The sequence below is a fragment of the Phocoena phocoena genome, chromosome 12 (genome assembly GCF_963924675.1).
Source record: "Phocoena phocoena chromosome 12, mPhoPho1.1, whole genome shotgun sequence".
NCBI lineage: Eukaryota > Metazoa > Chordata > Mammalia > Artiodactyla > Phocoenidae > Phocoena > Phocoena phocoena.
Window position 1 is genome coordinate 42,644,087 of NC_089230.1, and position 27,999 is coordinate 42,672,085.

Here is a 27,999-nt window from a genome sequence, read left to right on the forward strand (position 1 = left end):
TGCCCTGAAATGGTCCCATAGACCTGTGAGAACTGCTGCTCTGATAATAACCGAAACACTTCCCAGAAGGATAGCCATACACTCCCACCCCACTAATTCTGATTCTCTTTCCTTCTTTCCTATAGCTTATTATGGTTTGTAGTTATGTATATTACTACTGGCTTTGCTATGACCTCGGGCAAGTTACCTAACCTCTGTGCTTCACTTTCCTTCTCAGTACAAAAAGTATCTTTGAGGATTAGGACAATTAAAACATGAATATGTTCAAAACAGTGCCTGGCACATGGTTAATACTATTATTATATATGCCATTCATTTTTTTTATGAGCTGCCTCCTGCACAAGGCCACTGAAGCTCTGCAGGGCAGGATCCACATTTGTTTTGTCTACCAGAGTATCCCTAGAACCCAGCCCACTGCTTGGCATATATTGGTGCTTAATAAATACATGTTGAATGAATGTGTGATGTTGTGGGAGACTAAAACTAAAAATATGTTTGCTTGTCTTGAACTGTAGAACACTTCGGGGAGAAATAATGACAGATGAAGTTTGCGGTCTTTATGCTCGGATTGGAAATTGGAGCAAATAGGTGGAGTTTTCTCACAGAACTTTCATAAGCCAAATGAACAGACTGTTTCAAGAGCTGAAATGTAATAAAAAAGAATATTATTTCTTATCTTGAGGGATGACAGAGATTTTTATCTTTGATCTTTGAATATATTTTCTGTTTGGTCACAGTCTTTGCTTTAGAACAGGCTCATTGGCTTTTTGTGATCTTCAATAGTAGGGCAGCACTAACCATCCTGGGCACAGGAAGAAAAGATAAAATAGAGGAAGATTCTTTTTTTTTTTTTGCGGTACGTGGGCCTCTCACTGTTGTGGCCTCTCCGGTTGCGGAGCACAGGCTCCGGGCGCACAGGCTCAGCGGCCATGGCTCACGGGCCCAGCTGCTCCGCGGCATGTGGGATCTTCCCGGACCAGGGCACGAACCTGTGTCCCCTGCATCGGCAGGCGGACCCTCAACCACTGCCACCAGGGAAGCCTGAGGAAGATTCTTTATAAAGGAGTTGGTTAAATTAAATGAGCTCTAAGACTTTGTTCAGCTATTTTGAAGAAGTAGAAGAAAAGAAAGAGAATGGATCAAAATGCTTTCATTAGTTACAGTATCACCTTGAAGAATGGTTCTGCTGTCTGTCAGGTATAAATAAATAGCTTAGGATCTTTTATATAAGAATCTCTATAATAGATTCTTTTAAAAGTTTCGATCGAAGAAAAAAAAGACAGTCTCACCAGATAAAATGGCGTTGCTTCTTTAAATGAGGCAAGGAGAATTCTATAATCTGTAAAGGTTCTCCTATTAATAGGAGACTCAGTATTTAATACTCAACAGTAATAAGATGTCTTTTTTTTTTACAGTCATATCTTGCCATCTCTGTATGATTTTTATTTTTTACATTTGTTTTATTGCTCTTACGAGCTTTTTTTTTTTTTTTTTTTTTTGCATACATTCATGACGGGTAGAAGTAGCTGGATTCTTTTTTTTTTTTTGCAATACACGGGCCTCTCACTGTTGTGGCCTCTCCCGTTGTGGAGCACAGGCTCCGGACACGCAGGCTCAGTGGCCATGGCTCATGGGCCCAGCCGCTCCGCGGCATGTGGGATCTTCCCGGACCGGGGCACAAACCTGCGTCCCGTGCATTGGCAGGCGGACTGTCAACCACTGCGCCACCAGGGAAGCCCTGCTCTTACGAGCTTTAAAGCCTTTTGGTAAGTAGGTGGGTGTAGATGATAAATTTTAGATATTGGCATTAAATGGTATAATTGCTAGCGATTAAATTCCAGTCTGTACTTTTCATCCTAAACTGCATTTGCAAATATTAAAAACATACAGACATTTAAAAGCATAATTGTTTCTTTTTAATGATGTGATTACCTTTTGTACACTATTTAATTTATTTTTAGGAGATGTTGGGGATAGGAGTTTATTTATTTATTTTTGCTATGTTGCGTCTTCATTTCTGTGCGAGGGCTTTCTCTAGTTGTGGCAAGTGGGGGCCACTCTTCATCGCGGTGTGCAGGCCTCTCACTATCGTGGGCTCTCTTGTTGCGGAGCACAGTCTCCAGACACACAGACTCAGTAGTTGTGGCTCACGGGCCTAGTTGCTCTGCGGTGTGTGTGATCCTCCCAGACCAGGGCTCGAACCCATGTCCCCTGCATTAGCAGGCAGATTCTCAACCACTGCGCCACCAGGGAAGCCCTGTACACTATTTTAAAACAAAAGGTGTGGAAGCAATTTGTAGGTAAACGTGAGATAATATTTACATCTTTATCAGCAGCTTTCAATGCTATGGTTCATAACAGTTAAACTGCTATTTGAAGTCAACTATTTTCTTTGTAATTCTTACAGTTGTAATTCTTACAACTTGGAGTATGTGTGCTTTTGTGTGCATGCCTGTGCATGCCTACACGTGTGTCTGTGTGTGCACATGAGTTCCAGTGTGTATGTGTGTGTGTGTGTGTGTGTGCATGCAGTGTGTGAAGGGTGGGGCTGGCTAGGTGGGTGATGTTCAGAGTAGTCTCTTGCTTAGAGCCCTGTCTAGTTCTGAGATTTGGGAATGTGATCTCATTCGGAACTCATGGACACCTTCCTTTCCATTTTTCCTATTACTTCCAGAATTATAAAGGATGTCAGGAGGTCTGAGTTTTAATCCCATGCAATTTGGAATTTAGGACAACTCACCTAATCTCTTTGGGCCTCAATTCTTCATGTGCAAAATAAAGATGTTTTACCAGATTTTTAATTTAGGTTCTTACATCTTCTAAAATGTTATCAAAAGAGCTATATGAAATGCCAAAACCAATGAGTGAGCTAGATCAAAGTTCCCTGCTGTTTGATGTTTGCTAATGTCTTGTCTTAGTTTAATCCTCCCCAGAACAAGAGGTTTTTGAGGGGTGCTTAAGGTAAAGTAGTTGGCATTTTTATCTATAAGACAGTTAAATAAAAACTAGCCTTCGTTTATAAAGAAAAAGTGCAGCTGTTGTGTAGTTTTTTTAAAATAAATTTATTTATATTTTATTTATTTATTTTTGGCTGTGTTGGGTCTTTGTTGCTATGCGCGGGCTTTCTCTAGTTGCAGCGAGCGGGGGCTACTCTTCGTTGTGGCACGCATGCTTCTCATTGCCGTGGCCTCTCTTGTTTCGGAGCATGGGCTCTAGGCATGTGGGCTTCAGTAGTTGTGGCACGTGGGCTCAGTAATTGTGGCACATGGGCTTAGCTGCTCTGTGGCATGTGCGATCTTCCCAAACCAGGGTTCGAACCTGTGTCCCCTGCATTGGCAGGTGGACCCTTAACCACTGCACCACCAGGGAAGTCCTGTTGTGTATTTTTACAAGATTATATGGATGGAGGATTAAGGTCTAGACAGAGTAGAATAATAGGAAACTCTGAATAAAAAATTACTTAGATTTTGGTGCCACAGAGTGGAATCCAGAAATTAAGAATTATATTAGAAAGGAATTATCCTGATGGAAAAGAGTTTGAGAGAAGAAATAGAATAGTAATGACTGCATTTACAAATAAATGGTAATGATAATCCTCAAAATTTGTTTAAATACACTGCCTCTCTGTCTTTTTCATTCCTGGGAATACTTCATTCCTATGTTGCAGAATGTGCCCTGAAGTTTCATATATCTCCCCACTCCATTCCAGCTGATATTGGAGATCCAGGGACCACATTTTTTTTTAACTAAGTTTTAAAAAAAATATTTATTTACTTAGGCTGTGCCGGGTCTTAGTTGAGGCATGCAGACTCTTAGTTGCGGCATACAGACTTCTTAGTTGTGGCATGTAGACTTCTTAGTTGCAGCATGTGGACTCTTAGTTGTGGCATACGGACTCTTAGTTGCAGCATGCACGCGGGATCTAGTTCCCTGACCAGGGATCGAACTGGGGCCCCCTGCATTAGGAGCACAGAGTCTTACCCACTGGACCACCAGGGAGGTCCCCAGGGACCACATTTTGAGAATCACTACCTTAGAAAATCTCACCATTGGTTGTTTAATGGCCTTTAAATGAAGGCCATGGTCTTAAGGCTCAGAGATCCTCCTAGAGTGAGGTCATTTTGTCCTTGATGAGTTCTAGGGAAAGAATATCCTGATGGTCAGCTTTGTTTTATTTTATTTTATTTTTTCTGTAAATGAATCCAAGATCAAATATAGGCAAGTGAAGAGATTGGGTTAACTGGTTGATTAACTGGTTTTGATTTTGCTTTTTAAAAGATTTTTTTGGACATCACTTGAAAATTTACGAGTTGAAGGTTGAAATCAGCTGTTTATTAATTTTCACTCTTTGCTAGTTATAGTGTTGCCAAGGTAAGACAGTGAGATGAAAGATGGTCAGCCTTTTTTTATGGTCAAGCTAGTTTTTAGTCTGTTATTTACTAGCTGTGTGATCTTGGGCAAATTGCTTAAACTCTGATTTCCAGTTTCCTTAGCTATTAAAAAAAAGAGAGTATGATGATAAGAATTAACAGATGGCGCATGGTACGTGATTGCTTGCCATATTGGTAGGTAAATGCTTGCTTTATGGTAGCTGTGAATATTGTTAGTAAGTCAAACATAGGTATCGTAGCTGTAGAAACATTTTTCCTTATGGCTAACTGCTTGATAATACTTTTACTACCTTGCCCTGAGAGTAAGAATTGGGTTCAAAGTGCTGTTTTGCTACTGACCATTTGGGTAGCCCTAGAAATAAAAGCAGCTTTGATGGGCCTTGGTTTTATTATCTAAATAGTAATCGTCATAATCATAGTTTTTATGTTCTCTAAGATCTCTTTGATTATAAAGTTCTGTGATATTAGGAGGTTAGCCATTGAATAAAATATGGAAATTTCTAATCTTCACATAAAATTTACCATTAACTAACTTTTCTTAGCAGCTAAAATGCTTATATCATAGACAAGAAAAGAGTTATTTAAATATTATGAAGTATAGAGTAAACTTGAAACACTTGTTTTGTTCCAGAATAATTAAATTGGGCTTTGAATTTTGATACCTGCATCCTTGCTTTGTAAAGAATTTTTACTTAATTTTTAAAAATTTGAGCGACCTCTTGAGAAATTATTTCACTTAATGAAGAGTCCATGTTTCTAGTAGGCCACTTTCAAAAAACCTCCATACTACCCTGTTTTAACTTGCCTTTTTAGAATACAGTCACTTCTGATTTGAATATTAGTCTGCCACATTAATTAATGAATACCACTTGTGCCTCTTTAGCATCTTTCTTAATGCCAGTTTTACTCAGTTATTAATAAATCATGAGATTTTTGGTTTGAAACATAAATCATAGTGGGACAACCAGACAATATATACCTCTTGAAACACACAGTGTACTTCTTGCCACAAACATTTAAGTACCATAGTTCCTCAGTATTTGCAGGGGATTGGCTCTAGGCCTCCCCGCCCATACCCCTGCAGATGCCAAAATCCATGGAAGCTAAAGTCCCCTTTATAAAATGGTGTAGTGTTTGCATATAAGCAGCACACATCTTCCCATATATTTTACATCATCTCTAGATAACTTATAATACCTAATACAATGTAAACGCTATGTAAATAGTTGCCAGCCTGAGGCAAATTAAGTTTTGCCTTTTGGAACTTTCTGGAGTTTTCTCTTCTGAATATTTTTGATCCACAGTTGGTTGAATCTGTGGATGTGGATTGCATAGATATGGAGGGCTGACTGTAAATCTAATTAAACCTTTAGATCTACTTGTAGTTTATAGGAAATATAAGGAATAGAGGAATATATTAGACAACACTGCAAAGAAACAGTAAGACATACAGGATGAAAGTCAAAGTAATGAAAAAAAAGATAAGGGTTGTTATAGATTAAATGGCTTATTTTAAACTATTTCTGGGTAGGTTTACTTTAGCATAAGCTTCATATTGCTCAAAAAGTGCATACTATTCAAATATGTATTTTCCTTTTGTGATTATTTTATTTCAAAGATTATAAAACTCAATAGGTGTTTTTTTGACTAAGAAGGACTGTCTAGACCAGGCTCATTTGTACTTTAAAGGTACAGTCTTCAGGGAATACTGAACATAATAGTAATAGGTGATTTTAAATTTTTATATATATATTTTTTGGTGGGCAATTTGTTAAATTGATGCATGTCTATAATACATTTTTATCATACATGTAAGTTTTTTGTTTTTTTGTTTTTCTTTTCTAAGGTTTTTGGTTAGGAGTATTTGTGAAAGGTGTAAAAACTGTTAAACTAACATTCTTTTCTGGAAGGCAATAGAAGTGAAGTTCTACTTTATTTAATCTCTTGCATGTGTTTACTATATTTAAAAAAACAGAGTCAAGTACTAGTATTATTATTTATTTTAGCATTTAAATCTTAATGAAATTTGTTACTATTTCAGATTCATTATAAAAGGGCCAGCCCAATACATCAGCTACTAGCCTGATGTGGCTATTGTGTGTTTGAAATATGGCTGGTCCAAATTGAGATGTGCTGTATGTGTAATATACATAATGGGTTTGAAGACTGAGTATCAAAAAAAGAATGTAATATTTTAATCATTGTTTTATATTATTATATGCTTGAATATAATATTATATGATATTTTAGATGTGTTGGGTTAAGTAGAATATATTATAAAACTTGATTTTACCTGTTTAATTTCACTTTAAAATAATTATTTATTTATTTGGCTGTGCCAAGTCTTAGTTGCAGCACGCGGGATCTTCAGTTGTGGCATGCAGGACCTAGTTCCCTGACCAGGGATCGAACCCAGGTCCCCTGCATTGGGAGCGTGGAGTCTTAACCACTGGACCACCAGGGAGGTCCCTAATTTTACTTTTTAAAATGTGGCTGCTAGGGGACTTCCCTGGAGGTCCAGTGGTTAAGTCTCCATGCTTCCATTGCAGGGGGCATGGGTTCAGTCCCTGGTGGGGAAACTAAGATCCTGCATGCTGCGTGGCACAGCCAGAAAAATAAAGCAAAATAAAATAATAAATAAATAAAATGTGACTACTAGAAAATTTTTAGTTACATATGTGGTTCATATTGAATTTCTTTTAGGCAGCGCTATACTAGAATATCACAGCTTTTCTATTGCAATGAAAACATGAGCTGAGGATTTCTGGTCTGAGAAGGATCACAGTGGACTGATAGTTTTAAATTTTAAAAAATCTTTTGTAAAAACAGAAAAACTAGCATAACAAAAACACCCCACAAAACCCAGTGATAGCCTCTTCAGCAAAACTAAATGAGGAGGGCATATCCTCACAAACCCCAGAATATGGGTTGGTCAGGGTAGCAGGACCAACACAGAGTGCATGTGGATGAGCACCTGTGGGGCAAAAGAAATAAATAATAGCAAGGGGACCCAGGCACAGAAATCACTAACAGAGCCCCAAAGGAGAAGACATCACTTTGGATGGGAAACTTAAGCAAACGATCTAAGAACAACTGGCAAAACTGCCACCAGGTTGCAGGGGAATGCAAAACAACCCTGGGGACACACTAAGCAGCAGCAGGAAGACTAGAAAGTACTTGGGGTGGACTTTCAGAATCTCAGAAATTTCTAACAGAACTGTTTTTGAGAAAGACAGTCCAATTCTGAAGAAACACTGCTAGAAATAGAATCCAAATTCAGCAGGGCAGAAACATGAAGTTTGAAGTGAGGAGAGTTTGTATTCAAGATAGGGGAGGAATACATACATAGAAGGTTGATTGCAAAACAGTAGTTCTGGCTACAGACAGGCCATTGTTTTAAATAGTTCAGTTTAAGGCCAGAGGTGGGAGCCCGCTAGCCTGAAGCTAGGAAAGCTCCCTCTGCTCACCTCAAACCCCTCCATGGAAGTCTCCTCCTACCTAACATGTACGACATGAAAACCCATTTCATTTAAACATGAGTAACAGAAAAGGATTTTATTTAAACCCCATATAAATGTACTGTAATCAGAAAAGGTAAAAATTAATAGAATAATGTGACAATAGACAACGAAGGCATATCAGAAAAATAAGGCTGCAAAGCAGTTGGAAACTGTAAACTGTATTATAAAATAAAGGAAATTAACAATGTTATTCACCTATGAATAAAACAGAATAATTCAGAGATAGGAAAACTCAGAAATAAAGTAATAAATAAAAATAAAAAGAATACTTACAGAACTTTGGGAAAAAATAGGAAAAAAAATCATTTCAGAATGGATCCTAATTTGGAAGAAGTGTAAAAAATAGGCAGTGCAGTAAGTACAGCAAGAGGAAGAGGATATACAAGGGGAAAACAGAAAGGATTTGAGAGGAAATTGCAAATATAAAAGATAGGGAAAGAATAATTAATATTAGTATAATTGGAGTCCCTGAAGAAGCATGAAACAAAACCAATATTTAAAACTTCTATCAACAAACTCTCATTTATTGCTGGTAGGAATGTAAAATGGTTCAGCCACTGTGGAAGACAGTTTGATGGTTCCTTAAAAAGTTAAACATAGAATTATCATATGACTCAGCAATTCTACTCCTAGGTATATACCCAAAAAATTGAACACACGTACACAAACAAATATACGTACACACATGTTCATAGCAGCACTGAACATAACTGGCAAAAGATGGAAATAGCCCAATGTTCATCAACTGACGAATGGATAAACAAGTTGTGGTATGTACATACAGTGGACTATATAGCTGAATATATTATATCTGAATTTTTATAGTTAAATATATTATTCAGCTCTAAAAAGGAGTGAAGAAGTACTGATACATGCTATAATATGGATAAACCTTGAAAACATGCCGAGTGAAAGAAGGCAGACACAAAAGGTCACATATTGAATGCTTCCATTTATATGAAATATCTGGAGCAGTTAAATCCATAGAGACAAAATGTGGATTGGTGGTTTCCAGAAGCTGGGGACAGAGAGAGTGGGGAGTGACTGCTTAACAGGTACGAGGCTTTCTTTGGGCGTGATGAAAATGTTTGGGAACTAGATACAGATGGTGACTGCACAACATTGTGATTATAATAAATGCCATTGAATTGTTCACTTGAAATGGTTAATTTAATGTGATATGAATTTTGCCTCAATAAAAAACAAATTACCAACCAATTCACTCTTTAAAACTATAACAGAGCATTGAATCTGCATGTTGAGAAGAGTACACATGGACCTAGAATGATTAACACCATGCTACATTTTAGTAAAATATGGGACTAAAAATAAAGCAGACACAAGATCAAGTCACTTATAAGAGAAAGAAAAGATTAGGATTTTGGACATTTGAATAGAAGCGTTTCATACCAGAAGCCAAAGGAGCAACATATTTAAAATACTCAAGGAAAGAAAATATGAGCCAAAGATTTTATATGCAGCCAAACTGACTTCAGATATAAAGACCACAAATAAATAGTTATGAACATGCCAGAAATCAGACAATACTGTTATGAGAGCTTTCTGAGAAATCTACAAGGCTAGAGAATGAATTGAATTCATAGGAGCAGCTCTGGTAGAAGGTCAAGTGGTCAGTATAGAATTTATTTAATAGTGGAACTAAGACTATCAGTGTTAAGGATGAGAAAATAAACATTACATATTTTATGCTCTGCATTATAAATATAGTGCAACTACCGAAAATGGGAGAAAAGAGTATCTTGAAAGTAGTATAAGCTTGATGATTGCTCATAGTTATTAGCTGAAATAGCAAGATAACGCTTTATTAAGATGCTGGAGAAGAGTAAGAAAAGGGGGAAGAAAATGCTAATAGTTTCGTGACTGTTCATAGCAAGGATGTTATCTTAGATATAATCTAAAGAGGAAATTAAGGATATTATCTAAAAGTAATTATTAAAACAAAGTTACACAGTTTCCAGAATACTAAAAAAATATATATATTTTAAAATCTATCAATGAGCAGTTAAGACCTTACATGTGTATGTGCAATTTACAACTATAAAATGAAAAATATGATGAAAGGTTAAAATAGACAAAATTATACCAGGTAAATGCAAATAAAATGAAAGTAGGAGTTGCAAACTTGATAACAGATAAGGTAGAATTCAGGTCAAAAAGCATTTAATGTGGGGGAGGAAACTACTGACATATTGAGCTACATTGAAGTTAAGCACTCTGTTCATCAAAAGACACCTTTCAGAAAGTTAAAAGACAAGCCACAGAATGGAAGAAAGCAATTGTAACTCATACCCAGTAAAGGACAACCTTATTAGTAATCAAGAAGTTTTCACTAAAACCACAATGAAATGCCACTACATTCCTACCAGAATGGCTAAAATTAAAAAGACTCACAATACCAAATGAAGGCAAGGTTGTGAAACGATCAGAGTTCTCATATATGGTGGGCATGTCAGTTGCTACAACCATTTGGAAAACTGGCCTTTTCTGCTGAGACTTAACATATTCATACTCTGTAAACCAGAAGTTTCCTTCCTAGATATATACTCACCAGAATTGTATTCCATAGAAAGCTATGTAGGGTGTTGCTAGTGTACCTGTCTTCACCTCCTTACCTGCACATATCATGTGGCTAAAATGTCATTGAGAGAAAATGTTCCATGGTTATATGGTGTTGATGGTTGCACAATTCTATGATTATACTAAAAGTCAGTGAACGGTACACTTTAAAAGAGTGAGTTTTAATGGTATGTGAATTATATCTCAATAAAGCTGTTATTAAAAACAAAAACAAAAATGTCATTGAGAGCATGTAGTGATTTCCTACCAGATTTAATCTCAGTTTTGGTTTATCATCCAAAGCCATTTGTTGTATCTAGCCTCACTCTCCTATCCAGTTTTGTGCAGTCTGTCAATGTACAGCCCCTCTCAGTAGTCTAATCTCCTTGCTAATAACACCTTCATATTCTAGTAAGTGCTTTCATATATAAGATTAATAATATGAAAATAGTCAAAGCCATGGGTATTATCCCTATTTTATTTTATTTATTAAAAAAATCTTATTTGAAGTATAGTTGACTTACAATATTACATTAATTTCAGATGAACAACAGAGTGATTTGATATTTTTATAGATTATACTCCATATAAAGTTATAAAATATTATCTATATTCCTTGTTGCTGTATATTACATCCTTGTATCTTATTTATTTTATGCCTAGTAGATACTATCCTATTTTAAAATCAGGGAAACTTGAATGGACACAGTGATTTATCTGGAATCACAGGGCTAGTATTAGAATTTGTTTCAACTTCAAGATACTTATTGAGCATCTTTTATGTAGTAGGCACTAGTTGGTGCAGTTGGGATATTTAGGTAGATTCTAATTCTCTGGTCTCTCTACTCAGAGAATTTACCTACGTTGCTTCTAGTCTGTCTCCCCTTGCTAGTCTTCTCATCTCTTGACTGCTTTATTGCTTCTGTTTGTCCTTGTTGTCATTTAACTTCAAAGCCCTTCTAAACTCTCTTTTCCTCACTAACCTTCTTTAAACCTTCCTTTACTTTGAATTTCTTGGGACCTGACCGATTCTAAATATATCTGTAACTTGCCACACATTTTTCTTTAGTTGGTTCGAATGCATATTTATTACCTCAGTTGATAAGGAAGCTTCTCAAGGGCATAAATAATTATCACCTATAATTTAGAAAGTATTCTCCACAATTTTTTTCCCCTCATTGAACCAGCATACTTGTTGGCTCCGTAGATGCTTATTAGTAAAATTATGTTGAGTAGAAAACTAAGGCCTTGCCTTGGTCTTTAACCCACTTGTTAGTTGGGAAGATCAAACACACACAAGGGATATGTCCTGTTTGCAATTGTAAAACAATGTATCGATTGTGAAAAATGAAAAGCTTCAGATTGAATGGCTGAGTGGCTCTGATGAGTTGTTCTGCTACAGTGTAACAGTTAGCTGTAGCTTACAGTTAATAATGGACTTCTAGTGTTCATCTATTCATTTCAAAGATAGCCTATGTCATTCTTGAATAATAATTATTAGAGTCAAAATAAAGAAAATTAAGCATACTTAATGTTTTTATTGTAGCTGTTTTATTAAAAAAATTTTTTTATTGAGGTATAGTTGATTTACAACGCTGTGTTAATTTCTGCTATTGTTGCTGTTTTTATAAGGCACAGTTGGTGGATCTGAAATCTGAACTGACAGAGACCCAAGCAGAGAAAGTTGTATTGGAGAAAGAAGTACATGATCAGCTTTTACAATTGCACTCTATTCAGCTTCAGCTTCATGCTAAAACTGGTCAAAGTGTTGACTCTGGTACCATTAAGGCAAAATTGGTAAGTAGTTTAGAGGGTAACATATATTTATATGTGTTTTAGAGGGTGAAAAGGACAATCTTTAATGAGTCTTTTTAATTATAAAAGTTAATATGTGCTCCTGGGAAATTTAGAAAATACAGGAAATGTGAAGGTCATCATAATCATCCACAATCTTATCACCTGGAGATGATCAGTGATAACATCAATAACCAGTTGGTACTTAGAATAGGATCTTCTTCCTATTTAAAAAGATCTATATAAATACACTTAAAAGATATTTGTGATTATAACATATAAACATTTTTTTTGCCCTACTGTATCAGTTAAGATTAAGTTCAGTTACATGTAACAAATCCCAAGTAACATTGGAATTATTCTTAAATAGTACAAATTATTTTCTCCTAGTTAAAGAAGCCCTGAGACAGGCATTCAGAGCTGATATGGCAGCTCCACAGATATCAGGGATCCAGTTTCGTTTTGTTGTTCTGCTCTGCCATCTTTAGCTCATGGTTTCTGTCTTCAGGATTTCTTCATATCTGCATTCCAGGTAGGAAGCAGGAAGATAGCAAAATGATGCTTCCCAGCTGCATTAGTTTTCTTTAAAGACCTTTTCATGGACTCCTCGTCAGCTTTTTGCCAATCATTTAGCTGTCTCACTGGCTGTCCCTCGCTGCATGTCATTCCCTTAGTTGGTCACATGACCACCTCCAGTAAAATTGGAGTTCTGTTAATAAGGAAGAAGAGGAAAATGGAATGGGGTGCCAACCAGTGGCACATTTTTTTCTTTTGCTCTTAATATAAGTATCTTCCCTGCCACTGAGTGCTTTGTCATGTTTGCATAATGTTCATTGTGTAAATGTTCCATAATTAACTATTGCCCTCTTAATCAATGTAGGTTGTTGAAATAGAATTTTTTTAAAGTCTCATTTCTGTTTAACCTTATATGTATTGTGTACTATGTACCAGGCACTTTGTTAACTATAGGGGATACAGCAGTAAATAAGACAGATAAAGCTTGGGAGAGGCAGAAGATGAAATGATATTGATGATGAGAGTAATACAGTTCAAAGTTTTACTCGTTTTCAGTTAATTCTGTTTAATTGGTTAGTTTCTAATAAGGATATGTTAGAATTTATTTAAATGAATATTTACATTCTCCTAAAGTCCTTTTAAATTCTGAAATTCTATAAATATAAATTATTAGTGTTGTTTTATTTTACTGAAATGAGTCAGATTCATAACTGCTTCTTTGGAATGTTTGATACTAACATTGGGAAACAATGTACAATTTCACTAGAAAAGGATTCACCTGACATTTTAACATTAGATTTGAAACATGGTGCTGTAGTGGAAAGGCACTGAACCAGGTGTGTTAACTAATTTCGATAAAACAAACATTTTTATTCTAATCCTGTGCAGTTACTATTGCTTATGGATTTGCAAATATATTTGTTCTAATGAACTTTACCCAAGTGATATTCAACATATGGGAATTTTCCTTGTAATGATTGTACCACTAAATACATTCATTTGTTTGATGTTTTTCTAATTATAAAACTTTTTTCTTATATCTTAAGTCTGTCCCCTCTGTGGAGGAGCTGGTAAGTATGCCATTTCTGTTTTGCTTTAATATGTTACGCTGAAATGTTCTTAGTGCTTTATTTGCATAGTACATGTTGTCACTTTGTATGTATTTGAAAGTGATATTAATGATGGTAATTTTTTAATGTGCCAATACGTGAAAAGTTCAGCGAGTAGCCCATTGCTCTTTTCTCACCTTGTGTTGTTAAAAGATTTTTCTTTTGTTTGTGATTTGTTGCCATTATTTGCAGAACCCATCAGCGTTTGACAACTTCTGAGCTTTGTAACTTGCTCATATGCTACTTCAAAAGAACAATTGGTTTTCCTTATGCAGGCCTAGCTCTTTCCTCCTTTTCTGTTTGAATTTATTCCCAGAGAAAGAATGTGCATGTTGGTTTCTTATTTATCCACTGCATGTGTTATAACTTTTCCTCAGTCTTGAGAATAATTGTGTGGCCTTTGAAACAACTGAATTTTGAAACCCTTTATTAGAATTTATTTTGGAAAATAACAATATATAAATTCTTAATATTTTTCCCACTACAACCTAATCAGGTTCTAAATTGTCATATGACTTTTCTTCTTTTGAAAATATACTGTTTGGATATCGGAATACAAAATTAACTTCTTTGTTGTTACCTAATGATGAACAGGTTAACTAAAACAAAAAGGTTTTTTCCTTTAAATCTAAAAGTGAGGGCTTCCCTGGTGGCGCAGTGGTTGAGAGTCCGCCTGCCGATGCAGGGGACACGGGTTCGTGCCCTGGTCCGGGAAGATCCCACATGCCGCGGAGCGGCTGGGCCCGTGAGCCATGGCCGCTGAGCCTGCGCGTCCGGAGCCTGTGCTCCGCAACGGGAGAGGCCACAACAGTGAGAGGCCCGCGTACCGGGGGAAAAAAAAAAAAAAATTCTAAAAGTGATTAACTTCAGTGTTCTTAGTCCTTTTCTTGCTTGCATCTGTTAATTTCAGGTCTGCAAGTTTGTCAGATTCATTAGGGGTTTAAATCATTAAAGCAAAGTAGTGTCTTAATATGTTTCTCAGATTTCATAAATATTATATAAATAGCTCATTAAAGTGTAAGTAGATAATCCTTAACATAAAATTTATTTAGCCCGTAAATAAAAAATTCTTGGTCTTCTAGGAACTCATTTTATGAAACAAACAGCATTAACCTCAGTAAATGTCATAAAAAAAGATTTTTGTTCATGTTGTCCAAACTGAGGTTTTGTAACTGATACCTGTCCTTTTAGGAAAGAGATTCTGAAGTAAATTGAGATGTTAAGAATTCCAAAGTTGTTGTAAAAAGAGGATTCTAGATTATTAGTTCTTCAGATTAAAAAAAAAAAAAATCTAGGGACTTCCCTGGCGGCCCAGTGGTTAAGACTCCGTGCTTCCAGTGCAGGGGGCATGGGTCCGATATCTGATCGGGGCACTGAGATCCCACAGGCTGTGGGGTGCAGCCAAAAAAAGTAAAATAAAATAAAATAATTTTTTTTAAATCTACAAATTGTGTTCTAATGGTTATATTTGTTTTTTTACAGAAGTTGAAAAAGCATGCTAATTAATCTTCCTTTTGTTTATCACATGTATAATGACAGATATTTTAATGAAGGAAGTGATAAATATATTCAACATTTGGTAGTTGTCATACATTTTAGTTTGTATTTTTTTTGTTATTGTTTTTACGATTGTGGTACTCACTGCCTTGTATTTGAGTATATCATATATTGATGTTTAAATATGTCATATATTGATATGCTGTTGTCAAAACAGTAGATCAAAGCAAACATTGAAATTACTACCAAATACATTCCATTGTTAAAAGTTTGCTTACATTTGTTTCTCAGCTTAATATTCACGATAAAAAGGGAAATAATTATAATAGTCACTACTCATACATTAGAAACAATATCATTTGCCATTCACTCAAGAGAAACATTCTTCTTGTGCTGAGATGTAGATCTTTATTTAAATCTCCTGAAGGGGACATGGTGTAGTGAACAGTGTCATCCACATCTCATCAATAAATATAACTGTATTTTCACAGGATTTATAGATTCTGTACATAGTGAGTCAGTAAAAGCAGTTCTCTAAGTCAGTAAAAACACTTCCACTCAAATTTGGGATGGGTCTCTTGATCCAAAAATAACACTTAAAAGATCTTTTGTCCAACTCTCAGAAGGGTTTTATTTTGCCACACAGTCTGTGTGTGTGTGTGTGTGTGTGTGTGTGTGTGTGTGTGTGTTTGAATTTGACTCCCTTTAGGCAGGATTTTGTACCTTCTGTTTTCCCCTCCACTTTGTCTTGTACCTGCCTATGTGTTCTGTGCTTGAATTCCAAAGGTATTTACATTTGTAACCCTTGATGTATAGGTACACTGTACTTTATACTTTGAAGGTATATTGAAAATTATTTCTCTCACATTTGAGCTGGTGATAAAAATTTGATGGCAAAGATCTTAAAGTTATGTTCTCTGGCTAACAGCTATAAATTCATATATATGGATTATCTACCAAGTGGAGCATAGGATGGCATCCTTTTTTGAGAGTAAAAATGAATATCCATCCAACCTCATAGTAGGCAAGTGAGGCCAGTATTTTTCCTCAGAAAACAGTTCTTCAGTCACTTTAACATATGGACAAATAGATGATCCAGATCCCAAAGTTCAGTGATAATCTATACCATAGACATACCATAGATATATATACATAGATACTATACTATAGATATCTATGCTATAGATATTTTTTACCATAAGCCATATTTTTTTAATTGAAGTATAGTTAATTTACAATGTGCTAATTTCTGCTGTACAGCAAAGTGACTCAGTTATACACACATATATCTTCTTTTTTAATATTCTTTTCCATTATGGTTTATTCCAGGAGATTGGATATAGTTCCCTGTGCTCTACAGTAGGACCTTGTTGTTTATCCATCCTGTACATGATAGTTTGCATCTACTAACCCCAAACTCCCATTCCATCCCTCTCCCTCCCTCCCACTTGGCAACCACAAGTCTGTTCTCTGTATAGACATTTTTTAATGTGTAAATATTTTAATGCAGTTGTTACCAGCATTTTCCATGACCATAAAATGTTTTAAAAGAATTGGAATATCTGTTCTAATTTAAGCACTGTCAGTTTCTTATAATGCTGTAAGATAAATTGGTCATAGAATGTATCTCTGCGTCACTGAATGGCTTTGACCTGTTTATAGAATTGCTGCATTAAAGTTCATTAAATGTTTGGGCACAACCACCAGAGTGATTACTTTGGTCTAGTTTTAGAGTCATTTTTAGGAAGTAGGGAGTAGATTTAATTATCCATTGAAGCCATTACTATTAGTGTGTGATAACATGAGCTTAGAGAAGGCTACTAGTCTTCGTATCCTCAGGATCAAGGTGCCCCAAGCCATGTTATTATCTTACCTAGAAGTGGTTCCAACACCTTCTGGTACTAGTTTAAAAAAAACTGGATCCAAATCTTTGTGTTCCATTTTATAGGAACGAAGTGGTAATTTTTATCATATGCTTTCATTGTTGGTATCATAGATTGTGTGCTTTTGTGTATTTTAAGGAACATGGTCTATTGCTAAAGAGTCTTAAAAGTGTATTCATTGCATTATTTTTTATTAAAAAATGGCAATAGGAAAGAGAGCTTGAAGCAAACAAAACAGAGAAAATGAAAGAAGCTCAACTTGAAGCTGAAGTGAAGTTGCTGAGAAAAGAGAATGAAGCCCTTCGTAGACATATAGCTGTTCTCCAGGCTGAAGTTTATGGGGCAAGACTAGCTGCCAAGTACTTGGATAAGGAACTGGCAGGGAGGTGCGTGGAAAATGAGTACCCCTGTGCTCTTAGGTGACCCACTGCATAGTTAAAGAGGTTGACTCTTATCTCTTCTGGTAAATGAAATATTAATCTTTGTCCTAAGAGTGATTTTATCATTGACTGTAGCTTACTGTTAACTTAATATTGATAGCATTACATATTGCAAATTTATTTAGCCATACTAAATAAGTATTTCCGGTTTACATACACACACTGCTAGTAAATTACTGTGAAATGCTAACAACTCTTAGAGCTGCACTTTTTACCATTTCCTGCCTTGACACCGTAACAGATGATGTTCCCATGTACGGCAGGACTTCCGTAGGAATTCTTTCCGTGATCATTGAAACCCAGTCTTTCTTGCCCCTCAAAAACATGTTGGAATGACAGTGGTTTTATCATAATAATACAGAGTTCTGCTTGCATTAATTTTTTATGGTAAATTATTCACAAACTTTGGTGATTCATTATTATTACTAAATAATTTTCAGCTTATTGTTCTAATGTCGTATTAAGGACTGATGTGGAACAAATAAAAATAATTTATATCATCTTGAAGTGCACATTTTCTAATAATTTTACCACATTTAAAGAAATAATCATTTTGTAAAAAGATATTCTCATTGGAAAAAATGTTTTGTACAGTTAGCCTCACCTAAAGACTAGTGTGATTGCATGCAAGACATGTTAATTGACATTAGTCTCATAAATTGTTTCTAAGATGTATATGAATTAAGTATGTGACTAAAGGTCTCAATCATTCTTTTTTTTTTTAAACTGATTTTCCCTTGAAGACACCTGTCTCTCAGAATTTTCATGTCTCTAAATCTGAGACACATCAGGAGGTTCCTGAGTATTAGTTTTATTACTGAATTAGATTTATGCAAAAACTACTTGTGTTCAGTAATTCTTCTGAATTCTTTCTATAGTATGTATAATGAAAAACTAACTGAATTCTTTTTCCAATATGAAGGGTCCAACAGATACAATTACTAGGACGAGATATGAAGGGACCTGCTCATGATAAGCTTTGGAACCAGTTGGAAGCTGAAATACATTTGCATCGTCACAAAACGGTTATCAGAGCCTGTAGAGGGCGTAATGACCTGAAGCGACCAATGCATGCACCACCAGGCCATGTATGTTTGCTTTTCTGCTGTTTCTCACTCAGCCTTGCCCTTTCTTTAATCACAAGTCCTTTGCATTTAAAAAAATTCTACTAGTATTTAAAACCTTTATTTAAAAGTGAATTAAACTTATTTAAAATGGGTACATATTTAAAGTTTCAGCAACCCATATAGCTCTTTACAGATTTACTAATGCCCGAAAATGATATTTCTGAAGACAGTGAACTATTGCTAGCAAATGAATGTTGCTTTGGCTCATATTTCAGAATTTTCCTGAATCTTGATTAGGCATGTTTACAAATATTCTAAGCTAAGCAGAGAGCGTGTGATCCTATTGATAAATTGGCAAATATTTTTGGATAGTTCTTTACAGGGGACTTTTAGTAACTAGATTTATTTGTAGTTTCTGAACTAACATTTATAACCATTTGGTCTTGCATTAAGATGGAATTTGAGGTCTGTGTCCAATTGTCTGCTTCTGTAGCCACCACTGTACAGGAGGTTTTCTTTCTACTTGGATAAAAATTTATTAAATTTCACTACAACAGCAGCCTAATGATAGAAACCTTAATATAATAAAATCATATCTAACTCCTACCCAGTGGATCACATATCTTAGTATCACATAAAGCCTGACCTTGAATAGTAAAATTATTTGTTGCCTCTGAAAAGATTATTGCAAGAAAAATTGATATGTATGTCTAGTTGGTGGGAGAGGAGTGGCGATTGCAATAAGCACTTATGCCATTGTCTACTTTGGGACACTGTTGGTCCCCATTAACTTCTAGGCAGTGGCCAGATCATAAATGTTATTTTATGCTAAATAAAGGAATTTGAACCTTAACCTGATAATCATGAGGTTTTTCAATAAAATAGTGGACTAATAAGATTTAATATTTGTTTGACAATTACTTTGGTATAGTGAAGAGGATATATTGGAACAGGGCCTAATTGAAGTCGGAGAGTTACATTTAGAAAGATAATAAAATAAGGAGAAAGTGGTTAGAGGAGGGACAGGTTTGAGAGAAGTACAATCAAGAGGATCTGGTGACTAACTGCTTTTGGTTAATTAGGTGAGTGAGAAGGAAATGTGGGTTTTTGGTTTGGGCAGCTGAGTGAGATGGCATGCATTGATAAAGCAAATAGAGGGAAAGGAAGATTTTGGCAGAAGGATGATGAGATCAGTTTTAGACATGTAGTATTTGAGGTGCCAGTGGGACGGCCAAGTTATATCCAATTAGATATATGGCTCTGGAATTCTAGAGAGAATTCTGAGTTGAAGATTATTAGGTAAGTCATCCTTTGAACCATGGAATTGAGTAAGTCACCCAGGGAAAATATATAGAAAGTAAAAAGATGGAAGGAGACTTTTATGGAGTGAGGGACGGAAATGGATCACCAAAGGAAGGAGCCTGAGGTGGAGCTATCAGATATAGGCCATCTAGGAAAGCACTAGTATAATAGACACCAAAGAAAAGAGAAGGTTTCAAGGAGGGGATAGTGAACAGTATCAACTTTCTGCAAGGTTCAGAAGGGCAGTGACTAACAAACGTATTCATTGGAAGTAGCCACATTCGTTACCAGTGACTGTAGAGAAGACAGTTTCATTGGAGCAAGTGGGGGCAAAACCCTAATTACAGTGGTTGGAGTACTGAATGTAGGAGGCAAGGAAGTAACTACAGTTAGGATTAACTGTGTGTGCCGGTTAAGGAAAGATGGAGGGAGGATAGTAGGTAAAGAAGACAGTGGGTGATTGAAGGGTTTTTATCTGTGTTGTTTTGTGTTTGTACATGGTCAGTATTTTAAAGCTGGAGCTTTAGCTGGACCTGGAGTTTTTTCATGTGCTGAATTAGAGAAGGAGCTTGTAGAGAGAGGGAAAGAGTAAAGGTACCAGAGAAAGAATTATTAATGGAACAAGGTCCTTTAGTTAAGAGGTAGACTCCAGAACGCAAAGAAATGAAAAAGTAATTAATGATCCAGTTGGCATTATGTTTTTCAGTTCTACAAATCAGTTAAAATGGATATAGATCTTTAAGGTATTTTTCCAGTTAAGATAAAGTTACCTCCTTTCATTTCTTGAAGATATTTGTTTATCAGTTCCTGGCAGTGATTTCTTTTGTAATGTCCTACAATTTAAAAAGAGATGTACCAGATGTATTAAAGAAGTTAATAAGAGCGTGAGAAAATCATCTGTATTTCACCGTGTTAACAGAGGAACTATTTTTGCTTTCCCATTTTATCTATTTATTAATTACTTTCTTAACACTATACTGTGTATCCATTCCTAAAAGCAAGTTATAATAGTATGGGTTTATTCTATATGGTATATTATTTAAGTAGTACTAATTTTTCTTCTTTTTTTCCTTCAATAAGGATCAAGACTCTTTAAAGAAAAGCCAAGGTGTTGGTCCAATTAGAAAAGTTCTCCTCCTTAAGGAAGATCATGAAGGCCTTGGCATTTCAATTACAGTAAGAAGTAGTGCTTCCAGTCTTCTTTTCTACAGTTGTCTAGTATTATCATGCTCCTTTGTTGGACATCATTGGGAAAAAAAGTATTCTGAATATATTTTCTAAATAACTAAATTTATCCCCTTGGGTAACAATACACACACAATTATGATTAAAAGCTAGAAAGGTGGAATGTACCAAACATTGCATTTCATCAACTTTGTGTTGCATATTTTTTCACATTTCAACATCTGTGAAATTGAGATTCATCTTATAATTATTTTTGTGGAACATAAAATAATGGTTTGTCTTACCGTTCATAGTGACTCAGATTTGATAAAATCTAAGTGCTGTGGACTACTAATACATAAAATATATTTATTTATTTACGAGAGTAGCTAATTGTTGTTTTTTTGGTTTTTTAGGGTTCTTTTTTTTTGGCTCTGGAATGCGTTTTAAAAAGCACATGTATATTATTAATCGTTTTATTTAGAAGTAACTTTGATATTCATAATAATTTGATTTACCATTACCTAAATATAATAGCAAATAGAATTTCACTCAGTATTTATAATAAGAGATAGTATAGGTGCTTACTGAAATGTTCTTAGGAAAATATCAGTAGAATAGTCTGTGACTATGCAAAGGTAAACTAATTTACTGCTTTTTTCGGTTAGGGTGGAAAGGAACATGGTGTTCCAATCCTCATTTCTGAGATTCACCCAGGGCAACCTGCTGATAGATGTGGAGGGCTACATGTCGGAGATGCTATTCTGGCTGTTAATGGAGTTAACCTAAGGGACACAAAGCATAAAGAAGCTGTAACCATTCTTTCCCAGCAGGTAAGTACCCTTTATGTAACTAAACTTGGATCTGTTGATTGTTCCTTTTTGAATCTGTTGAATATTTTATACTTCCCTTAGGAGGTTTCTCAAGTAGTAAAGTGTATATATAGAGATACTAGTTCCCTATTATAGAAGACATTCAGCCAGATTTACTGAAAAAGATTTGCTCTTCTTCACAGCTGTATAGTTTTGAGCAAGTTACTTAAAGTCCTTTATGCTGCAGTGTCCCCATCTGAGAGCTGTAAGGATTAAGTATGTTAATACATATAAAGTGTTCAGAACAGGACTTGGCTCTTAGAAGGCAAAACATTATTAATGACTAAAACGCTATACAAATATGAAGTGCTATAGAAAAAACAATGTTAGAAGTGGATTGATTTTACAGTCATAAATGTTGGCACTCAAGGGTCCTTAGAAATCATTTAGCCCAACCCTCTTATTTAAAATGAGTGAACTAAGCTTCTTAGAAATTAAATGATTTGCTTAAGGTTGCAGAACATATAAAGAGTTGAGAGTTATATCCAGGAGTCATATTTGTTATCCAGAGCACTTACAATGTTTTTTTGTTTTGTTTTGTTTTTTTCCTTCAAGAATAAGGTTGAGGGAATTAGACAGGTGTTGGTTAGTACATTGAGATATTTGTTGGATCATCAGCATAGTATGCCAGGGTAGAATTGAATCTCAGACTTGAAAGTGAATTTATAGCTCATTTAGTTTAACTTTACGTGATGCATAAATATCTACAATATCACTAATTAAATAATTGTATTAAAGGGAGGACTTGTTGGTGACAAAACAGTCCATTTCATTGTTGTACGTTGCTGATTTTTAGAAAGCTCTTCCTCATATTAAGCACAAAATCTGTTTCTTCATGACAGCTACCCACAGACCTGATTCTGTCATCTAGAGAACTTTACTGAAGACCACTGCATTTACCATCTCCCCCCAAATGGTATTTTTAAAGCATTGCCTAAGAATGCAGTGCTAGTCTCTTTAAGTTGGTGTTTTCTCAGCCCAACTTGGCTGTCATCCAGTAGCGTAAGAGTGAGATGAACAGCAGCTGTGGTAAAGGAGATGTAAACAGGCAGTTCATGAGATGCAGTTCATGAGATATAAAGTTGTATGGAAACACTAAGCGCATGTTAAAATTCTGAAGTATAACCTTAACTGCTGGGAAAGAGGAGCAGCAGAGACTAACTTAGTGAGTAGCAATAAAAAAAAAAAATGGCATGCTTTCTTTTGAGCAAAGGCAGGCTATAATTTTCAGAGAATTATAAATACCAGACTTGGGAATAGTGATTGTAGTCTCTTATTAAATGACAGTTGTAGCTTGTAATTTTTTTAACGTGAAATAATCTGTAACTTTTTACCTGAACATAAAGTTGTTATTAAAGAATTACAATATAAATACTACACATTTAGTCTAGTATAGTAGAAAGAGCAAGGACTTTGGAGTCAAATTTCTCTTTTTCTGTTTTACTTGTTCATCTTATTGAGAGAGTTACCTGCTCTCTCCAGGACTAACTCAGGTTTCTCATTCATGTACAAGGGACTATAATAATGTTATTCTGAGGATTGAAAGATAGTAATTTTGTACAATAAATACAGTAATTACTATTACTACTGAACAGAATACCTTAACACTTTGGCACTCGGTGAAAGTTAAGGAAAGGCTCAAGACCTATTCAGTAAGAAACAAGAAATCATTGTGTAGAGGTTTCTTGAATTAGAGAAAAGTTTGTGTGGTACCCTTAGGTGCAACTTTAATATCTGACTATTTAGATGGGTTTGCTGAATTGCTATTATGGAAAGTATAAAATGGCAAAATGACTTTTAAACTGAACATTTGTTCCAAAATTCTGTAAATTGAATAAACATCCTTTTTTATTTTAGGTCTGTTAACAAAAATATTTTGATCAGTAGAAAAATCTGTAATATTAAAAGGAAATTACTTTTACCTCTTGAGATTCTAAAATTTCATTATTTGTTGTCTTGAAAGGAGATACATCTGAGGTCCAACTACTACTTCTCACCACAAAGAATTTGGAAATCTTTTAAAATTATAATTACAGTAACTTGGTTTCCTCATTTTCTTTCCCCATTTTAGAGAGGAGAGATTGAATTTGAAGTAGTTTATGTGGCTCCTGAAGTGGATTCTGATGATGAAAATGTGGAATATGAAGATGAGAGTGGACATCGTTACCGTTTGTACCTTGATGAGTTAGAGGGAAGTAGTAATCCTGGTGCTAGTTGCAAAGACACAAGTGGGGAAATCAAAGTGTTACAAGGTAAAAATTACTCTAAAAGTTATAATTAATGTATTTATTATTAATAAACTTTAAAAATATAAAAGCCTTAGCTGTTCTTTAGTAACACTGTTTTAGTGATGGGGAAACCATCATTAACAAAATGGATAGCTTTCCCTTGCTAAATTATAGTTTTATTGTACACCAGTAACTACACCAAAATTTTATTTACTTGTAAGTTCTTCTAGAGTCATCTTGGACAAGTACGTGACCAATTACTAAACTATAACTGATCCTTGAAAAATAAATAAAATTCAAGTTTTCTAGACTCTGAAACAAAGACCAACATGCCTTTTAGAGTAGATACATCTTAATGTCATCGTGCTGTTGTAATGCGCATTCTTCTCTCATAATGCAATGATTTTACAGGCTAAATATGAATAAGTGATTAGACTGTTATGATTGTTATTAATAGAATCAGGATATGTGATCTTGAGGATTTTTGGTTTAGTTCCTTTGCTATCATTTATACATATTTTAAAGAAAAATTCTAGCACTTTCTTTTACATGGAGCAGTGGTTCTTAAATTGTGATACATGGATCTTTGTGGGACCCTGTGACCTTTCAGGGGGTTCTTGAGGTCAAAACTTTTCGTAATAATACTAAGGCATTGTTTGTCTTTTTTTGCTGTGTTGATATTTGCACTGATGGTACAAAAGCAATGGGGGTAAAACTATTGATACTTTAGTGCGAGTCAAAGCAGTAGTACCACTTTACTAGTGATCACTGTGTTCTTCCTTGCCATCCACTCAGAATGAAAAAGAAGAAGAAGAAAATGCCAGTTTCTCTGAAGAATATCCTTGATGAAATAGTAAAAACTGCTAATTTTATTAAATCTTGAGTATATGACTTTTTAATATTCTGTGTGATGAAATGGGAAGTATGCATTGTATTACTGAGTGTATGCTGAACAGAGATGCTGGTCTTGAGGAAAAGTACTTAAGTGATTAATTTGCTAGCTGAACTAGTCATTTTTTTCATGGATGACAGCATGACAATTTTTACTTGAAAGAATGACCGACAAATTATGGTTGTTCAGACTATTTGGCAGCCATTTTCTTTAAAATGAACAAAGTGAATCCATCACTTCAAAGAGAACAACTGACTATTTATTGCCAGTGATAAAACGTGAGCTTTCAAGTGAAAATTAGAATTTTGTAAAACACGCATCAACCACCAGGAGCTCAACAGCTTCCTGACACTTAAAGAACTTTTCTAATAAGATTAGTGATGATATTAACGAATGTGATTTTTTTGATAAAGTAAAATGAAATGTGTCAGCTTTTGCAATTGCTACGTAACTCAGTGATCTAATATTTTTCAAATGACCAGTGCATGATGTTACTAAATCCTGCATGGATGGCTAAGAGAGCCATTCAAAGTGCAAGATAGACAAATGATTTTAATGTAGCAGAGTGTGAAAGTTCATTGATATGGTTTTAGAGTCTATACTGTAAAATTTTGGTATAACGATCAAAGAAGAATATTGACAGTTATCTGAAAAAGCTGACTTACTCTTCCCTCTTCTATCTATATATCTGTGTGAGGGTGAACTTTCTTCATATACTTGCAACTCATTGAGTAGAAGCAAATATGAGAATCCAGCTATCTTCTGTAAAGCCAGACATTAAGGATATTTGCAAAACTGTAAAATAATGATATTCTTCTGACTAAATTTTTTGGAAAGTAGAATTATTTTCACTAAACAAATATGTTATTTATGTTAACATTTATGGAGTTTATTATCATTTTTAATAAAGTAATAAATTTTTTTAGATTTCTCAGTTTTAATCACTAATATGGTAAACATCAGTACCTCACATAACATTAATAACCCACATGAACAAAAGCTCTTTGCAATTCTCAGTACTTATTAAGAGTGTAAAGGCATCCTGAGACCAAAAAGTTTGAGAACTGCTGGCATAGAGTTTTATAGTGAACTGATGAACTGTCGCCCTTTTGGTAAATCTATATGTTGTGAATTATCTATACAAAGACAGCAGTAGCAATTGTTCTCCCCGTGCATCTTGAACAAAACGATTGTGGCACTATGTCAAAACCTTGCGCTGTTGAGCTACTTTTCCTTTGCTTTTGTTGTCTTTCACCCTTTCTTCTATTTTTTGTCAGGATTAGAGGTCTTGTCCCTTGCTTTTTGCAGCTGAGGCTAAAAGGTCCTCTATCACCTGTGTAAATTGCAAACCACTTAAAATGTGACTCAAATATGTGTACTATTTGTAGATTAACCAAAATTAGTTTTAAATTTTATCTGGACATTGGACAGATTAGATGTAGTGGTAAACTAGTATGTGCCTCAGTGAACTGAAGTTAAATAATGTGAAAGCAAAATGTAAAAGAAAAATACAGTTTACAGTTCAACAGGTATTTGTGTGAGTAGAACTTACTGAATTTTGGGATTGTGTGTGTCAGTTCTAAGTTTCATAGAAAATTTGGTAGGAATTTTTATATAATTTTTAGATAGGTCCAATAGATAATATTAAAAAATCTGTACAGTGTTTGATATCTGCTATAAGAAGGAAGAATTCCTTTGTCAGAGATTGCTGACTTGATTAATCTAGGGTCCCATTATTTGCTCCATATTATTATTAATTACAGTGGGCATTCCTTTGTTATAGCTCAATAAAAGTATGACTTTTTTTTTTTAACTAGAAAGTATCTGGATTTTTTCTCTTTCTTTCAGGATTTAATAAGAAAGCAGTAACTGACGGACATGAAAATGGAGACCTAGGAACTTCAAGTGAAACTCCACTCGAAGATGGTGCTTCTAAATTAGATGATCTGCACAGTCTGTACCATAAAAAATCTTATTAAACTGACTATCTCCAGACAAGATTGTTAATCAGACTATTCTGAATTTGGGGCACTAGGGAAGACGGTGACAAAGACTGTACAAGATCAAGGGAGGCTGTTGCCTAAATGAAAGGCGGGTACCTCAGGGCTTCACGTGAACAATTCTAAATGCATAAAACTCCCTATTTTCTGTGGTGTACCATAATTGGCTATTGCATGGAAAGTAATTTTGATTTTCTTAAAATTGTAAAGCACCAAAGCATGTGTTTCCCAAAAGGATAGTACTAGGCTCTTAAGTGCTTCTAAATGAAGCACTACTGTTTTATTTGATTCCTTTTCCATTTAGTAGAAGGACAGTGCTAACTGGAATGTTTTTAAGAAATAACCTTTAAATATAAGAGAATAAATGAATTCATACTGTATATTCCAGAATGTTAAGTGTGGTGTTTCAAAGGACAGAACTTGAATTGCAGAAATGTAGGCTTGACTTAATTTTTTTTTAACTGAAAGAATGGTTTTAGTGTTTTCTTTTTTTTTTAACTTAATGTGCTTCCTGATATCTAACTCAGTTCTTAATGATCATTTATTATGAGTTTGCTTTTCAGTGTTATTCATTCAGTACAAAATAGTTTTCTTTAAGCAATCCTTTATCAATCAATGCTGCACTAGAGTTAGTTTCAGAAAAGTTATTGTACATTTTAGGTTTTTAGAAGAAATGCAGATGAGTGTAAAATACCTGTTCTCAATTATGTTGATCTTGTGTGCATGGTATTGGAGTATTACGTTAT

General features: G+C 34.9%; 1 protein-coding gene across 2 annotated transcripts in view; it reads left to right on the forward strand.

The window, feature by feature from the left end:
* Positions 1–27,634, forward strand: part of GOPC (golgi associated PDZ and coiled-coil motif containing) — a 38,005-nt gene extending 10,371 nt beyond the window's left edge. The window contains exons 2-9 of one of the 2 annotated variants that reach the window (XM_065889000.1): positions 12,122–12,286; positions 13,846–13,869; positions 17,499–17,674; positions 18,651–18,816; positions 21,178–21,273; positions 21,930–22,094; positions 24,205–24,385; positions 27,102–27,331. In XM_065889000.1, the coding sequence (XP_065745072.1) occupies positions 12,122–12,286; positions 13,846–13,869; positions 17,499–17,674; positions 18,651–18,816; positions 21,178–21,273; positions 21,930–22,094; positions 24,205–24,385; positions 27,102–27,232 (1,104 nt within the window). In that variant the 3' untranslated portion in view covers positions 27,233–27,331. Of the gene's footprint in view, positions 1–12,121; positions 12,287–13,845; positions 13,870–17,498; positions 17,675–18,650; positions 18,817–21,177; positions 21,274–21,929; positions 22,095–24,204; positions 24,386–27,101 lie in introns of both variants that reach the window. The other variant, XM_065889001.1, reaches the window with a different exon arrangement.
* The last annotated feature ends 365 nt before the right edge of the window (positions 27,635–27,999 follow it).